General features: G+C 43.0%; 2 protein-coding genes across 2 annotated transcripts in view; one reads left to right on the top strand and one right to left on the bottom strand.

The window, feature by feature from the left end:
* Window positions 1-18,248, top strand: part of LOC128336325 (guanylate cyclase soluble subunit beta-2-like) — a 34,934-nt gene that overhangs the window by 4,343 nt on the left and 12,343 nt on the right. The window contains exons 2-10 of the mRNA XM_053275769.1: window positions 3,594-3,667; window positions 4,890-4,984; window positions 6,726-6,886; window positions 7,756-7,852; window positions 9,048-9,244; window positions 11,200-11,305; window positions 13,675-13,778; window positions 15,293-15,509; window positions 16,778-17,098. Of these exons, the coding sequence (XP_053131744.1) occupies window positions 3,594-3,667; window positions 4,890-4,984; window positions 6,726-6,886; window positions 7,756-7,852; window positions 9,048-9,244; window positions 11,200-11,305; window positions 13,675-13,778; window positions 15,293-15,509; window positions 16,778-17,098 (1,372 nt within the window). The remainder of the gene's footprint in view (window positions 1-3,593; window positions 3,668-4,889; window positions 4,985-6,725; window positions 6,887-7,755; window positions 7,853-9,047; window positions 9,245-11,199; window positions 11,306-13,674; window positions 13,779-15,292; window positions 15,510-16,777; window positions 17,099-18,248) is intronic.
* RNASEH2B (ribonuclease H2 subunit B) overlaps window positions 6,501-18,248 on the bottom strand; it is a 48,430-nt gene continuing 36,682 nt past the window's right edge. Inside the window, exons 11-13 of the transcript XR_008313520.1 lie at window positions 13,691-13,845; window positions 13,250-13,405; window positions 6,501-7,196 (exon numbers count right to left, since the gene is read on the bottom strand). The gene's annotated coding sequence lies outside the window, so the exon portion shown is untranslated. The remainder of the gene's footprint in view (window positions 7,197-13,249; window positions 13,406-13,690; window positions 13,846-18,248) is intronic.

The raw sequence follows: 18,248 nt of genomic DNA on the forward strand, positions 1-18,248 counted from the left end.
AGCACTGGACATGCAGATTCTGTGTTGTGCTGACAGAAAGTGCATTAAGTATATAGGATTCACTTCTGGCTTCCCTATGGACCTCCCGGTCTCTCTGCACTGGGCTCTAGGCATTTAAAGGTTAGCTGTGTGACCAAGCTGCAAAAAACCTCACAAGAATCTCAGAATAACTCCAGCTCCAGGGAGTATTTGCTGTGCCAAGTCAATACAACAGCAGCACTATGGTAAGCCGTTTCTTATTATTCTGTTTTGGTAGATAGATGTGGCAGTGATATATTTGAAAAATAGAACTGCTAGCTGGTATGTTTCCCAGACTATGGGAAACACCTATATCGGGCAGCAGTGATACAAGAAGATGCTGAAAGGCATCATCATCTCATACTGCGTGGGAGATGTCAATGGTAAACCCCTTCTGTATTTTACCAAAGACAGCCACAGGGCTCGGTGGTTGCCAGGAGTCAACACCAACTCGATGGCACACTTTACCTTTAGTTAGCTAAAGAAGATATAAAGGCACCAGATAATCAGCCATTCAATGGAAATGACTTATACACAAGAGTTGTATTTGCAGTTGAACAGCATTAGGCTTGTAGATAATGGAAGTATTAATTGTTTCTTAAGTAAGTTTAAGTAAGTATCTGGGTGGTTAAAGTTTCTTAAACTGCCCAGAGATGTACATTTTGGGTGGTATAGAAATGTGTTAAATAAAATAAATAAAGATAAAGTAGATAAACATCAAGGTCATTCACACAACCAAAAACTGTGTTCTACCTGGGTTTGGGAGCTGTGTGTGCTCCCAATTTTTGGTTGTGTGGAAGCAAGGTAGGAGGAAAAGCTATCCAGGTTTTCATCCTATCTTGCTTCCACGCAATCACTTCTACCAAGGTTTCCCTCCTATCATGCATCCACGCAACCAAAAATTGGGAGCACGTACAGCTCCCAAACCCACGTAGAACTCAGTTTTTGATTGTGTAAATGACCTCACTCTCTTACTGTGGCCAAGATGAGAGGAACAAATGGAGAATAGTGGCCAAGCCTAGCATCTCATGCATCCAAAAATTTTGTTGAATTGTTGTGCCAAAGCATCATAAAATCTGTATAGATGTGTCCATGCAGCACCATGAAGAATACAGTAATTAATTCAGAAACCAGCAGCTTGAACAGAATCTTGACAATCTTAGGCTCAGACGTGTTTAAAAGCAGGCTTCTAGACCTCATGATTGCAGAGGAGAGGAAAGTGAAGCCATGGCAGATTTTGCTAATAATGCAGGAATTAAAAAATCTCAGTGGTAATTCCAGAGGTAAGGGAGCAGCTAGGACTTCTTAGTGCAACCAATGATGAGCACCCCATTCACCCGTGCAGTCCTTACAAGCTTATTCTCCTCACAGAAAAACAAAACTGAACACAATGAGCCCTTTCTCACGAGCAGTGAGAAAGGGCTACCGGGTTTGTGAGGAGGAAGACCTAGAGAGCTTACCTCCCCGCAGATGATCATTCCGCCATTCCTGGGTGGGCAGATCACCTGCCCACACGAGCACCGGCTGCTGCCAGTACCTCCTAGGGTTGGGGTGTCGGGATGGGTCGTCGCATGTCACCCTGCCTCCAGGAGTGTGCGGTGCATTATGGGGATTCCCCCCATCCCTTCTCAAGGAGAGTGAGCAGTCTCCTAACCTCATTTCTAAGGGTGGTTCCATTGGTGGGTTTGTCGCTGTGGTGCTGCTGGAATCAGGCCTGATCCCGGTGGTTCACACAAACGTGCAAAACTGGGCTAGGTTCCCATAGCCTCACTGATTGCATCTTTAGATTTGCATACCATATTGTCTGAGGAGTTCGGGTAGCAATATGCAAAACCCTTCTTGAGCCATTTCAGTCATCTTTTCAAAGCCCTTTTGGCTTCCCTTGAAATGGCTCAGATCTTTCTCCTGAGATGAAACATCCAAATTAACTTTGAATATTGCTCTAGGCGAAATCAGAAGATTTTCTAGAGATGTGTGGAACCTCCAGAAAAATGTCTATAGTTCAGTCTCTAACTTTCCTCTTGACATGTTTTTGTTGTTTCTTTTAAGGGAATGTCCTTAAATACGCTTCTGATTTCACATTTCCAAGCATTACAGGGCAAATAACAATAAATACCCTCATCTACCCTTTCATTCAACCCCCTTTATCTCTCTTGAATGCTACAGTTCATTCTCTGCTTCTCCAGGGCTAAAGACGCCACCCCTTCTCCCAATAGCAGGAAGCCACCCCTAACTATGCCTTGAGCTTAATCCCTCTCTTGCATATTTCAGGCTGGCCGACTCCTCATTCTCTTCCCACTACTTCACTACTTCTGGCACCTTCTCTCTCCCATCCTTTCAGTAAAAATCTAGATCATCAATAGTGCATGGGGAAGCGGGGAGAAATGGAAGATAACACACTCTCCGCCACACACAAACACTCAAAGAAGTGAAAGTGCGGGGAGGCTAAGTGTGTTGGTTTAAGGGGGGTGTTGTTTTTGTTTATCAGGAGGCAGTGGACAGCATCCAGACTAAGTTAGTCATGACTTAGTCCCATTTAAAATGGGACTTAAATTAGTCATGACTAACTTGGCCCATTGATTTCAATGGCTTAATCATGACTCACTTTACTTACTCTGAATGTTTCTCAGGTGGTTTAGCCTTTTCTCCAATGCAGGACTGTACAGTTGAAATGTATGCAGGCAGATTTTGGCCCCCCACCCCCCGTTTGCTGCCCAGGGCAGATATTTTTGTGTTTTGATTACAGCATTTGGACATTTTTAACTGATCAGCTGACAAAACGTTAGAGAGGAAAAATAGGGAGGGAGGTGGGGACTAACCCCTTACTCACCACTACCAGCAACAACAGGTAGCAGTTCTGAACAGAGCTGGGGAGGCAGAATTGGCCAATAGGGACAATCATCAAGGACACTTCAATGCACTTCAGGCCGGGCTTTGGATTACAGCATGTATAGCTGTAGCTTCAGGGGAACAGAAGCACTGGCATTAAAGATCCTAACAGTAAAAGTGCCTAAGGGGTCCAGATCCTTCTAGATTTGAATAGAGATTGTCCAGAAGCATGGGAAAGTCCTGGCATCATCCGGCCTGGCCAAATACAATATCCAGCTAGCATCTCTCATCTCATTGACTCTTCCAGCCCTGAGCCTGGATGTCACTTAGCTTTGATTGCATTGTTTTTAACTCCTCTCAAAATGGAGTTGTACTGACATTGATGATCCAGCAGCAATTAGAATTCCATTTTATTAATTATTGGTAAAACATCATAACTTGCTGTGATAATGCTCTATTATAAAATAATATGACATTCAGCTATGTATTCTCCAACGCTACTAAGAATAAAGCTTTTTGATTAAAGGGATAAGAAATAAAGGGGAAGTGAATTATAAGACTCAGGTTGTGTAAAATTAGCAGGGAATCTAAAATGAGAACAATAATTCCCCAGGCTAATTCTTTATCAACAAAGGAAAACATTTCACTTCTTTGCACTAGCCCATTAATAGCTGTATATGTTTGTTTCATACTCTTGGGCATACATCTCCCTCCCTCCCTTTTCCTCCATTTCTTTCTTTCTTTAGTATGGATTTATCAACACCTGCTTGAAGTCTCTTATTATAGAGAAATTTGGTGAAGAAACATGGGAAAATATCAGGTAAGTATCTATCCGTACAGCATTTTAAATGTGAACACTTTGCTATCAATGTGAAAATCTGAACACTCTTGTGTACTCACAACATCCTACAACGTTGGTCCCACACAGTCACTCTCTGCACTGCCCCCAGCATGACACCTTTCACAAGGCTCTTCTCTGCCTGCTGCCTGCTCTATTAATTTACATAGAAATTAATTTTGTTCTGTTCTTTGTATTAAAGACAACCTTTTAAAAAACACACACAAACTGTTCTATAAAACACACACACACAAACTCTAACCCTATTCAAATGAGCTCATCCGAAAAGGCATTACATGGTGCCTTGGTGTTCATGCGCATCACTTGGTGTTCATGTGCCTTGGTGGTCATGTGCATGCATTTACATGCATGTGCACAAGGCAAGATACACCCGTCCTAGACTGAGGGCCAAACTAGATGTTATACTAATTGCATGATTCAGAGGTGTGTTTAACACTGGGAATGTCAATTATTTAACTATACAGTGGTCCCTCGACCTACGAACTACTCGACTTATGATGTTTTCGAGGTACGAATGACAAAAAAGACTGGAAGTCGTTGCCGTTTTAGATGCGGCTTACTCGACCTACGAATTTTTAGATGCGGCTTCCTCGACTTACGAAAGTTTTCAGGCCTCCGTGGATGCACTCTTCGACTTACGAAAATTTCGACCTCCGAACGTGCGTTCGGAACGGATTAACATCGTAAGTCGAGGGACCACTGTACTATTTAATCCAGTTTGGGACTGTGGCATACAGACAGGGAGGGGTAACCCTTTCCTGCTGAGCTACATATTTTCCTGTCAAAAATCACCCTTCCAACACTTTTATTTGCCCCCAAAGCAGCTATTTTAAATTGTCCTCTGCTTTTCTTTTTTAACGCAAAACAGTGAGGGGCAGTCTATTGTTGAACTTCTCTGCACAAGGCAGAAGGCAGAATGCTACTTCTGTGAGCATGTCTCCCATCCATGGATTTGTAAATACTTAACGCTGAAAACAATTGATAATTTTAAAAACATCTGCTGCCTGATTAGTCAGGGCACCATTTTGATGGATGAAAATATTTTAATGGGTTAATTGACAAAACATTGTAGCACTATTGATACCATTTTTTAAAAATGTTGGTTTTACTAGATTGCACAAATCAGACGGCAAATCCTACTATTTAGCCTTAACCTCAGATAGCATCCTTGGCATTTTTACAGATCTCGTACTGAACTTGAAGATACTTTTATGACATATACAGTGTATGAGGATGCTGTCACAATCAAGTTGGTCCAAGAAGCCTGCAAAACTCTAAGTACTGAGTAGATTGTGGTTACTTTTTTTTAATTTTTCTTTATTAATGTTTCATAGTATGTATTATGTTATGTGTTTCATGTTAAGTTTATTTTATTTCAATGTGTGGGGTTAGGAGCAAAGAAGCATGCAACCTAATCCTATGTAATTCTAATTGAGTTCAACAGGGCTTACTCCTAAGTGAACATAGGCTTGGGGTCATGCAGTATGCATGGTTACTTGGAAATAAGTCTCACTGTGTTAAGTCGTGCTTACTTCCAGGAAAGTAGGCATAAGCTTGCAGCCATCCTTGAAGAGTCTTGCATAAAGTGAGAACATGCAGGACATAGATGTTCTGGTCCCCTTACAGGAATCTCTACAAATGCATACTTCCTGCCATGAACAAGGATGTGCTTCTGTTTCTACTCTTGCCAAATGCATGACTGGAGATCCACCTTCCTGCCCATCCTACCCCAGTTGGTGGTAGCACCATTGGAGAGTTTGGGACTGGCCATGTATTTGGCAGGGAGAGAGCTTTGTGAGTAGCAGCAGAGGCGTATCTAGGGAAAACAGCGCCTAGGGCAAACACTGAAATTGCGCCCCCTGTCCAAGCATCTGACACCCATCTTTGAGATAACTTTACCATAATATCAGCTGAAAAATACAAGTCAAGCTCGTTAATCTTTTAATATTTCAAAAACTATTTAGCAGTGGACTTAGCCAGACCAAAAAATGCTGGAAAACTACAAATTTCAGTATGTGGGGCCTCATGAAATACCCAAATACTATGTGGAGGTGTACTTGGAAAACTAAACAGAAGTGCCTGTCTAATTCTCTACTATGCATTGTAGCATCACCATTACATAAGTTTTAAAAATAAATGGAGAATTTGACTTTTCCCAGATACTCTGTAAATAATTAAAGGATATGCAGAGTAAACTGTGTCACGGCTTGGAATATATTCTAGTCTTTCAGAAAGACAGTTAAAATGAGAGAAAGAGAGCAAGAAACTCCCAGTGGGCCTTAATATTAAGGATTTCACATTGATTCAAAGACAAACCCACCATTAATAGCCATATTAGCAAGACATCACATTTAACTCACTTATCACAAGAAGCAAAGTAAGAGCAAATGAATACAATCCTAGCTCATAAGCATCAGCTCAGTATTCACAAGCCCTGATTCTCTGTACATAGTGCCAATCTGAATATGTGTACAGTGTCTTATATTTTTATTATTATTATTTTTACCCGTAGCCCCTTTGGGGGGCTTCCTAAAGGCTGGGGGGTAGCAAAGATTCCCCCTCACCCTGCTGGGCTCTAGGGCCTCGCAGGGACCATTTGAGCATGTGCAGTGGCCATTTTTAAAAATAATCTTTTTTTTTAAGGCCACTGAAAACAAAATGGCCACTGCGCATGCTCAAATGGCCTCTGCAAAGCCTGGCATGACCTAGGGCCTCACAGAGGCCATTTGAGCATGCACGGTGGCCATTTTGTTTTTGGCAGCCTTTTTATTTTTTTAAAAAATAATTTTACAAAATTGCGCCCCCCTTCAAGTGGCGCCCGGGGCACGTGCCCTGCCTGCCCTACTCTAGATACGCCCCCGAGTAGCAGTGAGGCTCTCTGGTTCCATACCAGGATGTTGGGCACAGGGATGGGGAAGCTTGGGCTCCTTTGGGAAGATCCAATGGATGCATTTTGCCCATGCTCATGCTTAAGTAAGCCCAACCCTATTGTTTGTTCATCTTGGTTATTCCTGCTCAGAGGTATCAGAAGATGAAGTGCTGAAACTTTTTGGGGAATACTTCTTCAGTTTCTGTAAGATATCAGGGTATGACAGAATGCTACGGACACTAGGAGGAAACCTGACAGAGTTTATTGAGAATCTTGATGCCCTTCACAGCTACCTTGCCTTGTCCTACCAGGTATCATCTTCTTTTTATTCACTTAACTTGCCAGTACCAATTTACAATAGTCTATGATGAGCTATATTTTCCCAGAACATGCACAGGAGTTGCATCCCTGGGCATCTGTGTTCATACAAACATAAACATACATAGATATAGATATAGATATGGAAATCTGAAGGTCAACCTGACCACTCCATTCCAACCCAACTGTTCTCTGATTCTCTGTCTCTCCCTTCCATCTTTATGGTTCCTTCATTCTTTATTGTCCTTGAACTTCACTTGCAGTCTCCAAGCTAGACAAAGTGCTCTTGTGAAGGCAGGAGGACTAGAGGAGAGAATTCAAAGAAGCATGGTGCTGTTTAACACAACATTAGGAAATTACTAAATTCCACAAAAAGCCCCTCAACATATAAAGCAGTGAACCCACACCAAGCAACCAACACAGATGAATAAAATTTCTAGAGTGTCATTGTTTTTTGAATCTGCTGGTACTTTTAAATATGTTTAACGAAAGGTAAAAGTAAGAGGACAAGATTCATTATTGCAAGAGCTATTTTAATCGAACTCCATATCAGAAGTTCAGATTCTGTTTCAGGGAGGTTTATTTATTTTTACATTTATATCCCGCTCTTCCTCCAAGGAGCCCAGAGCAGTATACATGGTTATGTTCATCCTTACAACAACCCTGTGAGGTAGGTTAGGTTGAGAGATGCGTGACTGGCCCAGAGTCACCCAGTGAGTTTCTTGGCTGAGTGGGGATTTTCACTCAGGTCTTCCTGGTCCTAGTCCAGCACTCTAACCACTGAGCTGTACTAAAACTGGTTAAGGATGTATATGGGATTTAGTGAAGAAAGGAAAAAGACAGAGGTTGTTTTTCTACACAGGAAATGAATGCACCATCATTTCGTGTGGAAAAGACAGATGGGATGATGCTACTCCACTACTACTCTGACAGGAAAGGCCTATGTCACATTGTCCCAGGTAAAATGCCACCGGATCTTGTTCCAATTCAGGCATGCACAGCCACCTACCCAACCTCCTACTGGAATCTTTCCATAAGGGTAAGCAGAATAAAAAGAAAGAAATGTTGATTGTGTCTTGGGATTTTCCACATCAGCATCACATCACAACAGCCTGTGTAAGCCCCGCTGCCCACGGCCAAACTGTAAGACCCACCATCTGCAGTACACACATTGGCAGGAGCTACGTGTGGGTTGTGAATGGAAGTACCTGGTTGCTCTGATGGTGTGCCCTAAATCCTATTGTTACAGATTGCTGAATACCGCTTCATATATATATGGGACATAAGAAGCATGGAGAACATATTCTACCCCAAATTTGTAGAGCAGGCTTCTCCAATTGGCGGCCCTCCAGATGTTGCTGAACTACAACTCCCAGCATACCCAGCCACAATCAATTGTGGCTAGGGATGCTGGGAGTTGTAGTTCAGCAACATCTGAACCATAAATGTTCATATAAATGGTATATAAATGTATTAAATAAATAAAATACATAAATAAATCTGGAGGGCCGCAGGCTGGGGAAGCCTGTTCTAGAGGATAATGACCCATCCGTAGTTTCTTCTGCAATTCTGCCCCATGTGTACTTAACAACAAATGAATAGTTATATACCACTTTTTGTCAAAAGTTCCCAAAGCGGTTTATATAGAGAAATAAAAATAAATAAATAAAGATGGCTCCCTGTCCCCAAACTTAAAGAAATTATGTGCAAGGAAATATGGTCTTCTAAAAACAGCTTTGATATCAAACATGATTTATTGTAATTGAAACTAGAGGTTTTACTCCAGATTTTATGCAACATTATTTCCCCCCTTTAAAGAATATTGGGTGACCTCCACAGTGAGGCTTGTGGAAGGAGCATTAGTGGTGGTGGTGGTGGTGCTCCACAATGTTGCCCAACTGCTAGCAAAACAAGAAAGAACTGTTAACACAAGAAGAGCTTCTGAGAGAGGTAAATGCAAAACGTTATGCATTTTGTGCATAACGTCTTCTGCTAGTACAAACTGGGATAGAACTGACTTTCTCTGTGAAGTGACCTTGTGCAAGAGCACTGCGCAAGAGCATTATCGTTAGTAGGGAGATGCTTCTGGGTGTGTATATGGGATGTAGGCCAGCATCATCTGTTGCCATCCCAAAATTATTCTTTCTGACATAGGCATTCTTGAAGCTGTGGCCAGAGATTTCTTTGAGAGTGAAGTGACGCTGGAAATTCTTAACCAAAACGTAGAAGAAGAGCGCACTGGGAAGAAGGAGCATGTGGTATTCTATATTTTGGAGAACGATCAAGTGGCAAAAAACAAGATTAAAGGGCAAGGCAACTCTGAATGTGGCGATTCTCATGGGGATAAAGAGGTGCTGAAACTGGTCTCATGAAAGTTGCCGGGGGAGGGGGGGCGGCGTTCTTAACATTTTGAATCAACACAAGTATTCTGCGTCGACATAAGGGAATGGCCTGTCAGATCTCTAAGGGCTAAACTAGCAAGATACTGGAGATCTGTGAATTTTAAAACTTCTTTTAAAAGCAACTTTCCATCTCTCTGTGTGTGTATGTGTGTGTGTGTATAATTGGACTGTGACTGCAGTGCTGGAGGACAGAAAGTTTAGCCCATTCCCCTCTGCTCTTGTCCTCCTCACTTCCAAGCTGCTATTATTCCCTTTGGGCTGGTTCAGACAATATGTTTTGCTTGCCTCTTCTGAATCACATGTGCAAACACATCTCCCTCACAATTTGGTGTACTGTTGTTCTGCCATGTAATGACTTCCACCTCATGCCAGCCATCAGCTACTGTAGGTCACTATAAAAAAGTGCTTTGGGAACAACAGATGTGTCTAAAATGCCCACAGCAAGTCGAGGACTTTGAGCATCCTCTCATAAAATATCTTCTGTTTAGCAGCATCAGAGATACATTTTTGGCAGATTTTCTTGGAATGCATATGTTTGAATCAGATGCTGAAGCCAATTGTTTTTTTCTGTCAGGTCATGCTGTGGGGGTGAAGTGTCTGTGTTTGCTTTAATAACAAGAAAAGCTAGCATTAAATTCATGGGTACCTTGGGAAAGTTAAAAATATTGATATGTATCTTTAATTCTGCACATTCTTGATTGAACTTGTTCTATATTTTCTTCTTCTTTCTTTTTGTCATGGCCTTTGGCTCAAACAATAAAAAGTTTGGATGCTGCATAAACACATGGGGACAGTACATCTAAACCACCCTTTACCCTGAATGATTTTTAAATGCTAACTGGGTATAAAAGGGGAGAATTGAATGAACCGCCCCTCCCACAATTATGTAGTGGAACTGAACATCAGGTGGCTGGGAAAATGTGTGTGCATGTGTTCCACCACAATGTTCCTTTCCCCCTATGATTCTGAAGGAGCCAGCAGATATATTGTCTGAATGGGCCCAGTGTTAGGGGAAACATATATTTGCTTGTATTTTTTCCCTAACTGGACATTGGACAAATAATTCGCAGGAAAGGGTTAAACCCTCCAGAGCCATGGTCCCAATCTCATTCCCCCCTGCCCTAGTGGCTGCTTTTAAAATAAACATATAGCCCAGATATCTAATAATAGGTCTCTAATGTCTTGTATAATTTGGGCCTAATACATTGCATGTATTAGGAAGAATTTCCTGACTGGTAATAGTTTCCAGCATTGTTAAGGCAGCAGTTTTCAGACCCTGTCAAAACCTTATTAAAGTACAGTACAGCATTTCCAATGATAGGATAACCTATTAGGAACAAGCTTCCCTAAGGGACATCTTGTCCACCACTACATTCCCTGAAATGTGACATGTGTCTGTGGGGTGTCTGAGGGCACACTTTAAATTAAGAGAAGGCAAGGGAGGTCCGACAAAGGTACCTTGAATGAACTGAGTGTTTGTGCAAGAACACTCCCCAGAATCCTCTACAAGGCACAGAGTTCTGTGGCAGCTGTGCAGGGTCTCCTCAACAGCAAGTCTATGTGGAAAGAGGTTCCTCAAAGGCAGAGGGCTTGAAAACACCGTGTTCAGTGTTCAAGGGAGATTGTAGAATCTCCTTCTTAGAGATGGTTAAGGACAGGCTAGTCATTTTTAAGTGCAATGGATTCTGCCTTAGAGGATCCATACATTTGCTTCCAACTCTATGATTCTGTGACTTTAAAGACCCCCCACAGTATGATAGTGTAATGACTCTGCAATGAAACAGATTCTGAGGCTTCCTACCTTCTGCTGCTGCCCTAAGGTTACTCCAATGCAATCATCATGATAGAGTAAGTACATGAATTGTTTCGTCTTAACCACATTGTCTTGTCAATATTATTTTTAGACACTGGATGTAGCTTTTCAGAAAGGGAGGGAAGAATCTATATTGTGCCATTGGGAAAAGGAATCCTACTGGGACATTGTGAGAAACATTGTGAAATCTGGGAGAGGTGAGCTAAGGCCAAAATGGACATGGCATGGGAGTTCCGTATTGGAACTTCCAACATCCTTTTGTTTTCAAAAGCAGTTGTCAGGGTGGGGCACAATTTGGATCAAGGCCATGGTGCAGCGGGAAGAGGTTTAACTTTTTGGCACCCACCCTGATTCCCTCATGTAAATTGAAAACCCAAATAGGTACAATTAGCTGTAAAGGGGGAAACTTACAGGCACATTTTTGTGCCTGAGTTTTCCTCTCCACAGCTAATAGCAGCTCAAGAGGAAGGGGGCTAGGGGGTTAGGCTGAAGCCATGATGACCCAATCCAAGGTGGAAGGGTTAGATCTGTCTGCCTTGCATCCCCATCAGACTGTGCCCCTTTCCTGCAGCTTTTTGAAGAAAGCAAAGGTCATCAGGAGTTCCAGCCACAGACCTCCCACGTCATGTGTACTCTGGCTTTCAGTGCCTTTTTAAAACTTCACTTGTGTGATTGTAAGAGCAGAGGCCATAAGCCTGCTGTAAGCAAATAATCATTATAGAAAGCCTCAAGATGATGTCACTGATCGGCGAGGCAGCAGGACTGTTGGTGTCTGTATGTCGAAAAGCAGGTTTGCTAAGTATTTTCAGAGCACAAGATGCCATTACTTTAGTCGCTCCACTTAACAACTTGCGACCTCTCAGTTTCATGGATGCATTCTTAAATTCGGGGGGGTGGGGGTGAAAGGCTGCGGCGACATGTCCTAGGTAGGGCTGCTCATTTTTTGGTGAGCCCATGCACAGAATCTGGTATGTGCCACAGAATTTGGATTCTTAGGAATGTCACTTTTCTTTTTTCTTTTCTTTTTTTAAACCTAAACAGATAAGGGCCAAACTATATGCAAAGCTAAATGTGCAACTGATCCTGATGTGCTTTCATTTCCCTTAGTAAACTGTAGCCAGATTGGGGGTCCCTGTAGACTGGGACCATGGCTGGGGATGGAGTTGGGACTAAGCCTACTCTCCTGCTAAGGCCCTGAGCCAGATTCTTCTCCTCATACTTGAGATGTGCCAAAGGAGAAACATTTCCATTGACACCAACTGAAGCTTCCCCCGCTGTTTTATAGCTGCTTCCCTCCAAGGAAATCTTATGTGGATTTAACAAAAGGTTTATTCAGCAACAACTCCATTTTCTCCTTCCCCTTCTCCTCCCTTTTTCTTTCTGACTCCTCCCCCACACTCTCTACCCCCTTGGGACAAATATCCAAACAAACTGCAAAAGAGAACTGGATAGGATACAACATTTCCCTTCACAAACGGCAAGCATGGCGGGGTTATCAGGAAAGGGGCCACGAGAGGGGATGGGTTAAATCCCTCCACAACACAGAGGCTATTCACACACGCATGCAGAACCGGGCTAAGGAAGCCCAGCTTGGTTTTGCGTGTGTACCGCCAGGATCGGGCCTGATCCTGGTGGCACCGCAGTGGCAAACCTGCCTATGGAGCCTCCCTCTAAAATAAGGTTAAGGGAGCAAACGCTCCCTTAACCTCGTTGTTTCGATCATCTGCCAGCCGCAGTTGCAAGCAGCCATGCCTAGCAGACTATGGCACTCTTGGGGAGGGGGGTCTCCACAATGCACATTGCACTCATGCAGTCCATTATTGGAGCTCTGGGGGATGGGGCGACACATCCTGGCACCCCAATCCTCACAGCGACCAGCAGCAGCCAGTGCTCATCTGGGCGGGCGATCCACCTGCCCAAGGAGAGGGAACTGCTCTTGTGTGGGGAGGTAAGCTCTTCAGGGCTTCCTCCCCACTAACCCTATTGCCCTTTCTCACTGGTTGTGAGGAAGGGCTCACCGTCTCGATATGCAAGGCCCCCAAATCTGGCCCTGCAAGGCAAATGAAAGCTCGTCGGGATCAGTGATGCAGTGAATATCATGTGTAGTTTGGCCCTAGGTTTAGAGTCCCATACACACTTACCTGGGATAAGTCTTATCAGAGTCCGTGTGACTTACTCCTGAGTAGCCATGCTTGTGCTGTAAATATGTCTGAAATTGTGCAGGATCTCTTTGCAGAAGACTTTATTCTTCCTGGGACAGAACTTCAGTGATTATAGACTTTTTCACCCCTGTTCACCTATTTTAGGACAATCAGCATAAAAAGATTGGTCAAGGATTCTGAATAGTTTCTTCTGCCTTCCCATGCAGGAGCAGAAGTTTAGGGTACCTGTATCAAATTGACCTCTATGCTTCCTTGTTCAGTTAAACAGGGTATGGGCTATATTCCCCATCCTGAACTGCAAGAAGACAGAAATCAGTCCAGTTACAGTATATAGATGAAATGTACAAATTCAGTCAAAGATTCCTATCTAAGTGTGTATCTCTCTGTTACTCTCTGTTTTATAGGGAATATCTTATGTACCTCTGAGCCACTTTTCCCTGAGAGGCTTTGGATTGATGAGAGGACATTCTGCTGTGCATTTCCTTTCCACATTGTATTTGATGAAACAGTAAGGCAGTTCTTTGTTCATGTGCTTGTAGTTAAACATTGGGGTAGTGATGATCGCTGTGTGGGCCCTAGAGATACAAAAGAAGTGTACATTTATTATTTATTTATTTCCAATAGTTCTATCCTACATTTCAGGAACAAAATATCTCAGAGTGGCTTACAACTAAACAATCATAAAATACTAAACTCAACTTTAAAATATCACAATCCGAGTCTTAAAAACAAAGGCAGTTAATAACATCAAATCACAGTATAGATTCATAATTACAACATGGAGTTAAAACATGGTATAACATAATATTGTTGGGTTAAATTATGTTGGTATACAAGTATGTGAAACTTTTAAATGTCAGTAATTACATGCAAACTAGCTTAATCCATGAAGAGCATCTGTGCGCTAGTACTTGATTGCTCCCCTCACCCCCGCCACAGCCCCCCTCACCTCAGAGATCTCTCTACCCTCACCTGAGCTGCACTCCTGCTTCTCCTCCTCCATCTGGTTGCTTCCATCCCCCTCACACCTCTTAGTCACTCCTCCATCCCTTTACTCCATCCCCCTCACCCCATTGGTCACAGTGGCAGCGTTGCTGGCACCTATTGACCAAGCTGCAGTCCCCTATCCCCAGAGACCTCCCCATGCTCACCCAAGCCCTGCTCCTGCTCCTCCCCTCAGGAGCAGCAGCAGCAGTGGTTGACTGGGCCCTTCCTTGCTGCCAAAAGGCACCGCCATGGCCACTCATTCCCCTCAGGCTGTTGACAGGCTCGAGCTCGTCTCCTCGCCCTTCCTTTCTCTCTTCCCCTCCTTTCTTTCTGTCTCCTCCACCCCCTCCTTTCTTTCTCTCTCCTCCACCCCCTCCTTTCTTTCTATCTCCTCCACTCACTCTTCCCCTCTGTCTTTCTTTCCCTCCCTTCCTTCTTTATTTCTTTCTCTCTTTCTCTCTCTCGCTTCCTGAGTTAACAGATCTTGTTCATCTTGTTTCCTCATCTAATTCACACAGTGGCAGCCGCCTTCTCCTGAAGGGGATCTTCCCTCCCTCACAACCCCTCTCTTCTCAGACCCCTGCCCACTATCCTTATATATATATAGATTCCTCTCCTCTACAATCAAGAACATCTTCCGACCAGTAACAGTTGCATTCCAACTGTCCTTAACCATCACAGGCTCCTCCTCCCTATCTGCATATGGAATCCCCACTGCCCAATCACCACAGTGCTTCTGCTCTCATGGTCTCCTCCTCCCTATCTGCATATGGAATCTCTACTGCCCAATCACCATGGTGCTTCTGATCGTGAACTCTTGTGAGAGCTGCCATGCACAGGATTAACCATGCCTTAGAGAATTATATATATCGATGCTAGAGTCTAGTACTGAAAACCAGCTTTATCATTATGCTGAACAGGCATTTTAAGTACGATATCTCTAAATGGTTTTTTGTTAGTTGTTGCTTCTAAAGATAGTTCAAAAAGCCCTTTTTTCTGTAGCCATGGAATGTTGCCTTTCTGTTCTGTCCTCAGCTGAAGATCAAGCAGATGGGAGTAAACATTCAGAAATTTGTACCTGGGTTGCAGATACTTGGGACCAGATTAGATGAGTATTTTTCTGTTGTTCACCCACAAGTTACATTCACTATTTTCAGCATAAGGAAGTTTATCAACAGTCAGTTTGTCCTCAAAGCACGAAGAAATATGTTGCCTAAATTGTGGAAGAAACAGCCCCTGTTGAAGCTAAGAGGTACTGGACCAATTTCCTTTTGCAAATCTATTATGGGAATCTTCATTCGCTTTTTGAAAAAAGAACAAGAAGCAAAAACACTTTCATGCACTAGCTAGAATGGTCAGATCTAGAGTGGAGCCCACACTCAAAGAAGGTGCTGCCACTAGTTCTCCAAAGATTCTCCCCTCCTCCTGGGCACTTTCCAGATTAGCCGCTCAATAGCAGCAAAATGCTTCCATTCAGGCAAATCACATTCAAAACATAAACAGCAAAGCACCCAGCAGGGGGAGCAGTCATGTGAAAACTAACAACCCCCCCAAATAGCAACTTTTAAACACTGGATATACTACATTATAGCACTATATTGCAGCGATTAAATTCGAAAAAGGCATTGGAAATATGAACAGCACCCTGCTCTCAGTGTAGGGACTGTGGTGTCTCAACACAGGAAGTGCGGAAGCACACTTCAGAGATGCGTTGTGACCCTGTTGCAGGGTCTAATCTAGAAAACGTCCTGCAGTCCCACATGCGACACCCTACACTGTTCCCAAGGGTCTCCAGACCTTCAGGTGTGGCTTTATTGGAAGCTCAGGAAGCTGCAGTAGGGAGGATGTGGGAAAGATCCCTGGTGTTATCATTATTTTGCTCACAGAAGTTTTGATTCAACCCCCTGAACTGTGTTTAGCTATAATGCTATGTGAATGTATATTGTATGTCCCTTTGCTTCATTTTCATGTATTTCATGTGCACATTTAATATACTAAAAATGTAGTGAAAATCAAGGCAATCAAGAATGAATCCAAAACACTATTTATTAAAATCAGCATAACTTCTGTTGATGTACTGGTACTGGATTGCACCCCATGTGTCTTGTTTTCATGCTTGTAGAGAACCTCAAACCCTGGTACTAATGGTTCAGAGATCTTGGTGGAAATGACTTCAATTGATGAGATTTCTGGAATCATTACTATTCTTGTTCTTTCTTATGAGATCTTCTCTGCTTACAGAGTATTTATTGCTCCCTGCCTCTCTTATGAGCCCGTCCCTCTTCCTCCACTGTTTTACTATGTCACAGAAGCATTTGGAATTCTGGGGTCTAAATTCTAAAATATAATGGTAATTAAGCTTTCGCAAGATTAGAGTGTTCTATTTGTCAAATGGAGTTGTTTTTTTAAAGTACCAGAATGTTAGATCATAGGCTGGTAAAGTGTCCGAAGCAAGATTCAAATGACTAGTAGGCTGATGTACCATGGAATATCACACTGCAATGTGTTTATTATTAAAAGGGCAAATGATCTGGATGGATTCTATCCGTTGCATGATGTACATGTGCTCACCAAAGCTACGCAGTTTAGAGGAGTTGGAAGAACAACAGATGCACCTTTCTGACATTGCACAGCATGACACGACAAGGGACCTCATCCTCTTCAACCAGCAAAGGCTGGCAGAGATAGAGCTATCCAACCAGCTAGAAAGAAAGAAGGAAGAGCTCAGGATTCTCTCCAAAAATCTGGAGGCAGAAAAGAAGAAATCAGAAGCTTTGCTTTATGCCATGCTGCCAAAACATGTGGCCAATGAACTTAAGGAAGGCAAAAAGGTCAAAGCAGGTACAGTGCTTTCATTGTCCTTAATGCTTTGGGGGTTGATCCCATTGTAATGTCTTAAAGGAGTGGGCAGCTAACAAATGGTAGCTGGTTTCAAATTGAATGACAATGATACTGTATAATCAAAAATATACTGCTGTTTCAAGAGCGGCAGACAGGTTGGCATCAAAGGCAGTCAGCCAGATAACCACAAGAGTTCAAGTGACATCTTATTATTTGCATCTTATTATTTGAATTTTTATCTCACCTGTGAGAACTTTTAAAACCAGAGGGCACATAGAGTTGTTAAGCTACTAGATTTTAGGAAGTGTAAAGAAAAGTTCTATCTGAATGTATCCTGCTTAAGGCATCTGAGACCATGACAAAATCTGCTATCTTAACAGACTAACTCTAGTTGGCTCCATAAAATGTAACATCCAAACCACATGAATTATATGTATATGTGGATTTAATCTGTTCTTAATCTGTAAACCACCGAGAAATTTGTATATGGGGCAGTATATAAATGCAAATTGAATAAACAGAATAAAGAAAATTAATAAAAAATAAAATAAAATAATTATGATAAATGTTAAATATCTTATACAAAGCATATCACGCACATTAGGACAGGTCTTCATCTCTTTCAGAAGAATAACTGATACATGCAAATGGCATAGATAGTTAAGGTATGCTTTCCATCCTCTATAATAAAAGCCCTGTGTGTGATCCCGTGCCGCCCGTGTCTTTTTCGGTAGTTCTGGGCATGCGCAGAGCGCATGCTCAGAACCGCCGAAAAAGATACGGCCGCCCACACACGCCCAGACATGTTGGCCAAAGTAGCTGAAGTGCCCCAAACGCCGGTTGATGTCCCCATCGTCGTAGCAACAAATTGCTCCCGCAGCGGCCGCCGCCAACCGCCCACCCTCCCTCCCAGATGCCCAAGTCCTCCTTTCTAAACCAACCCCCCCCATGATTAAGGGCCAAATCGGCCCATGTAATTGCCCCCGTGGCCACCGCCGTCGGCCGCCCACCCGCCCTCCCTCCCAGCTGCCGAGACCTCCTTACCCACACAAGAACTCCACAGCCCCGGCCCATGTCCTTCGGCTGATAACAATTCCTATTTAGAGAAGGAGAGAGGAGCTCGCAAGCAGAGCTCCTCTCTGTGCAAAGT

This window comes from Hemicordylus capensis, chromosome 1 (genome assembly GCF_027244095.1).
Source record: "Hemicordylus capensis ecotype Gifberg chromosome 1, rHemCap1.1.pri, whole genome shotgun sequence".
Classification (NCBI taxonomy): Eukaryota; Metazoa; Chordata; class Lepidosauria; order Squamata; family Cordylidae; genus Hemicordylus; species Hemicordylus capensis.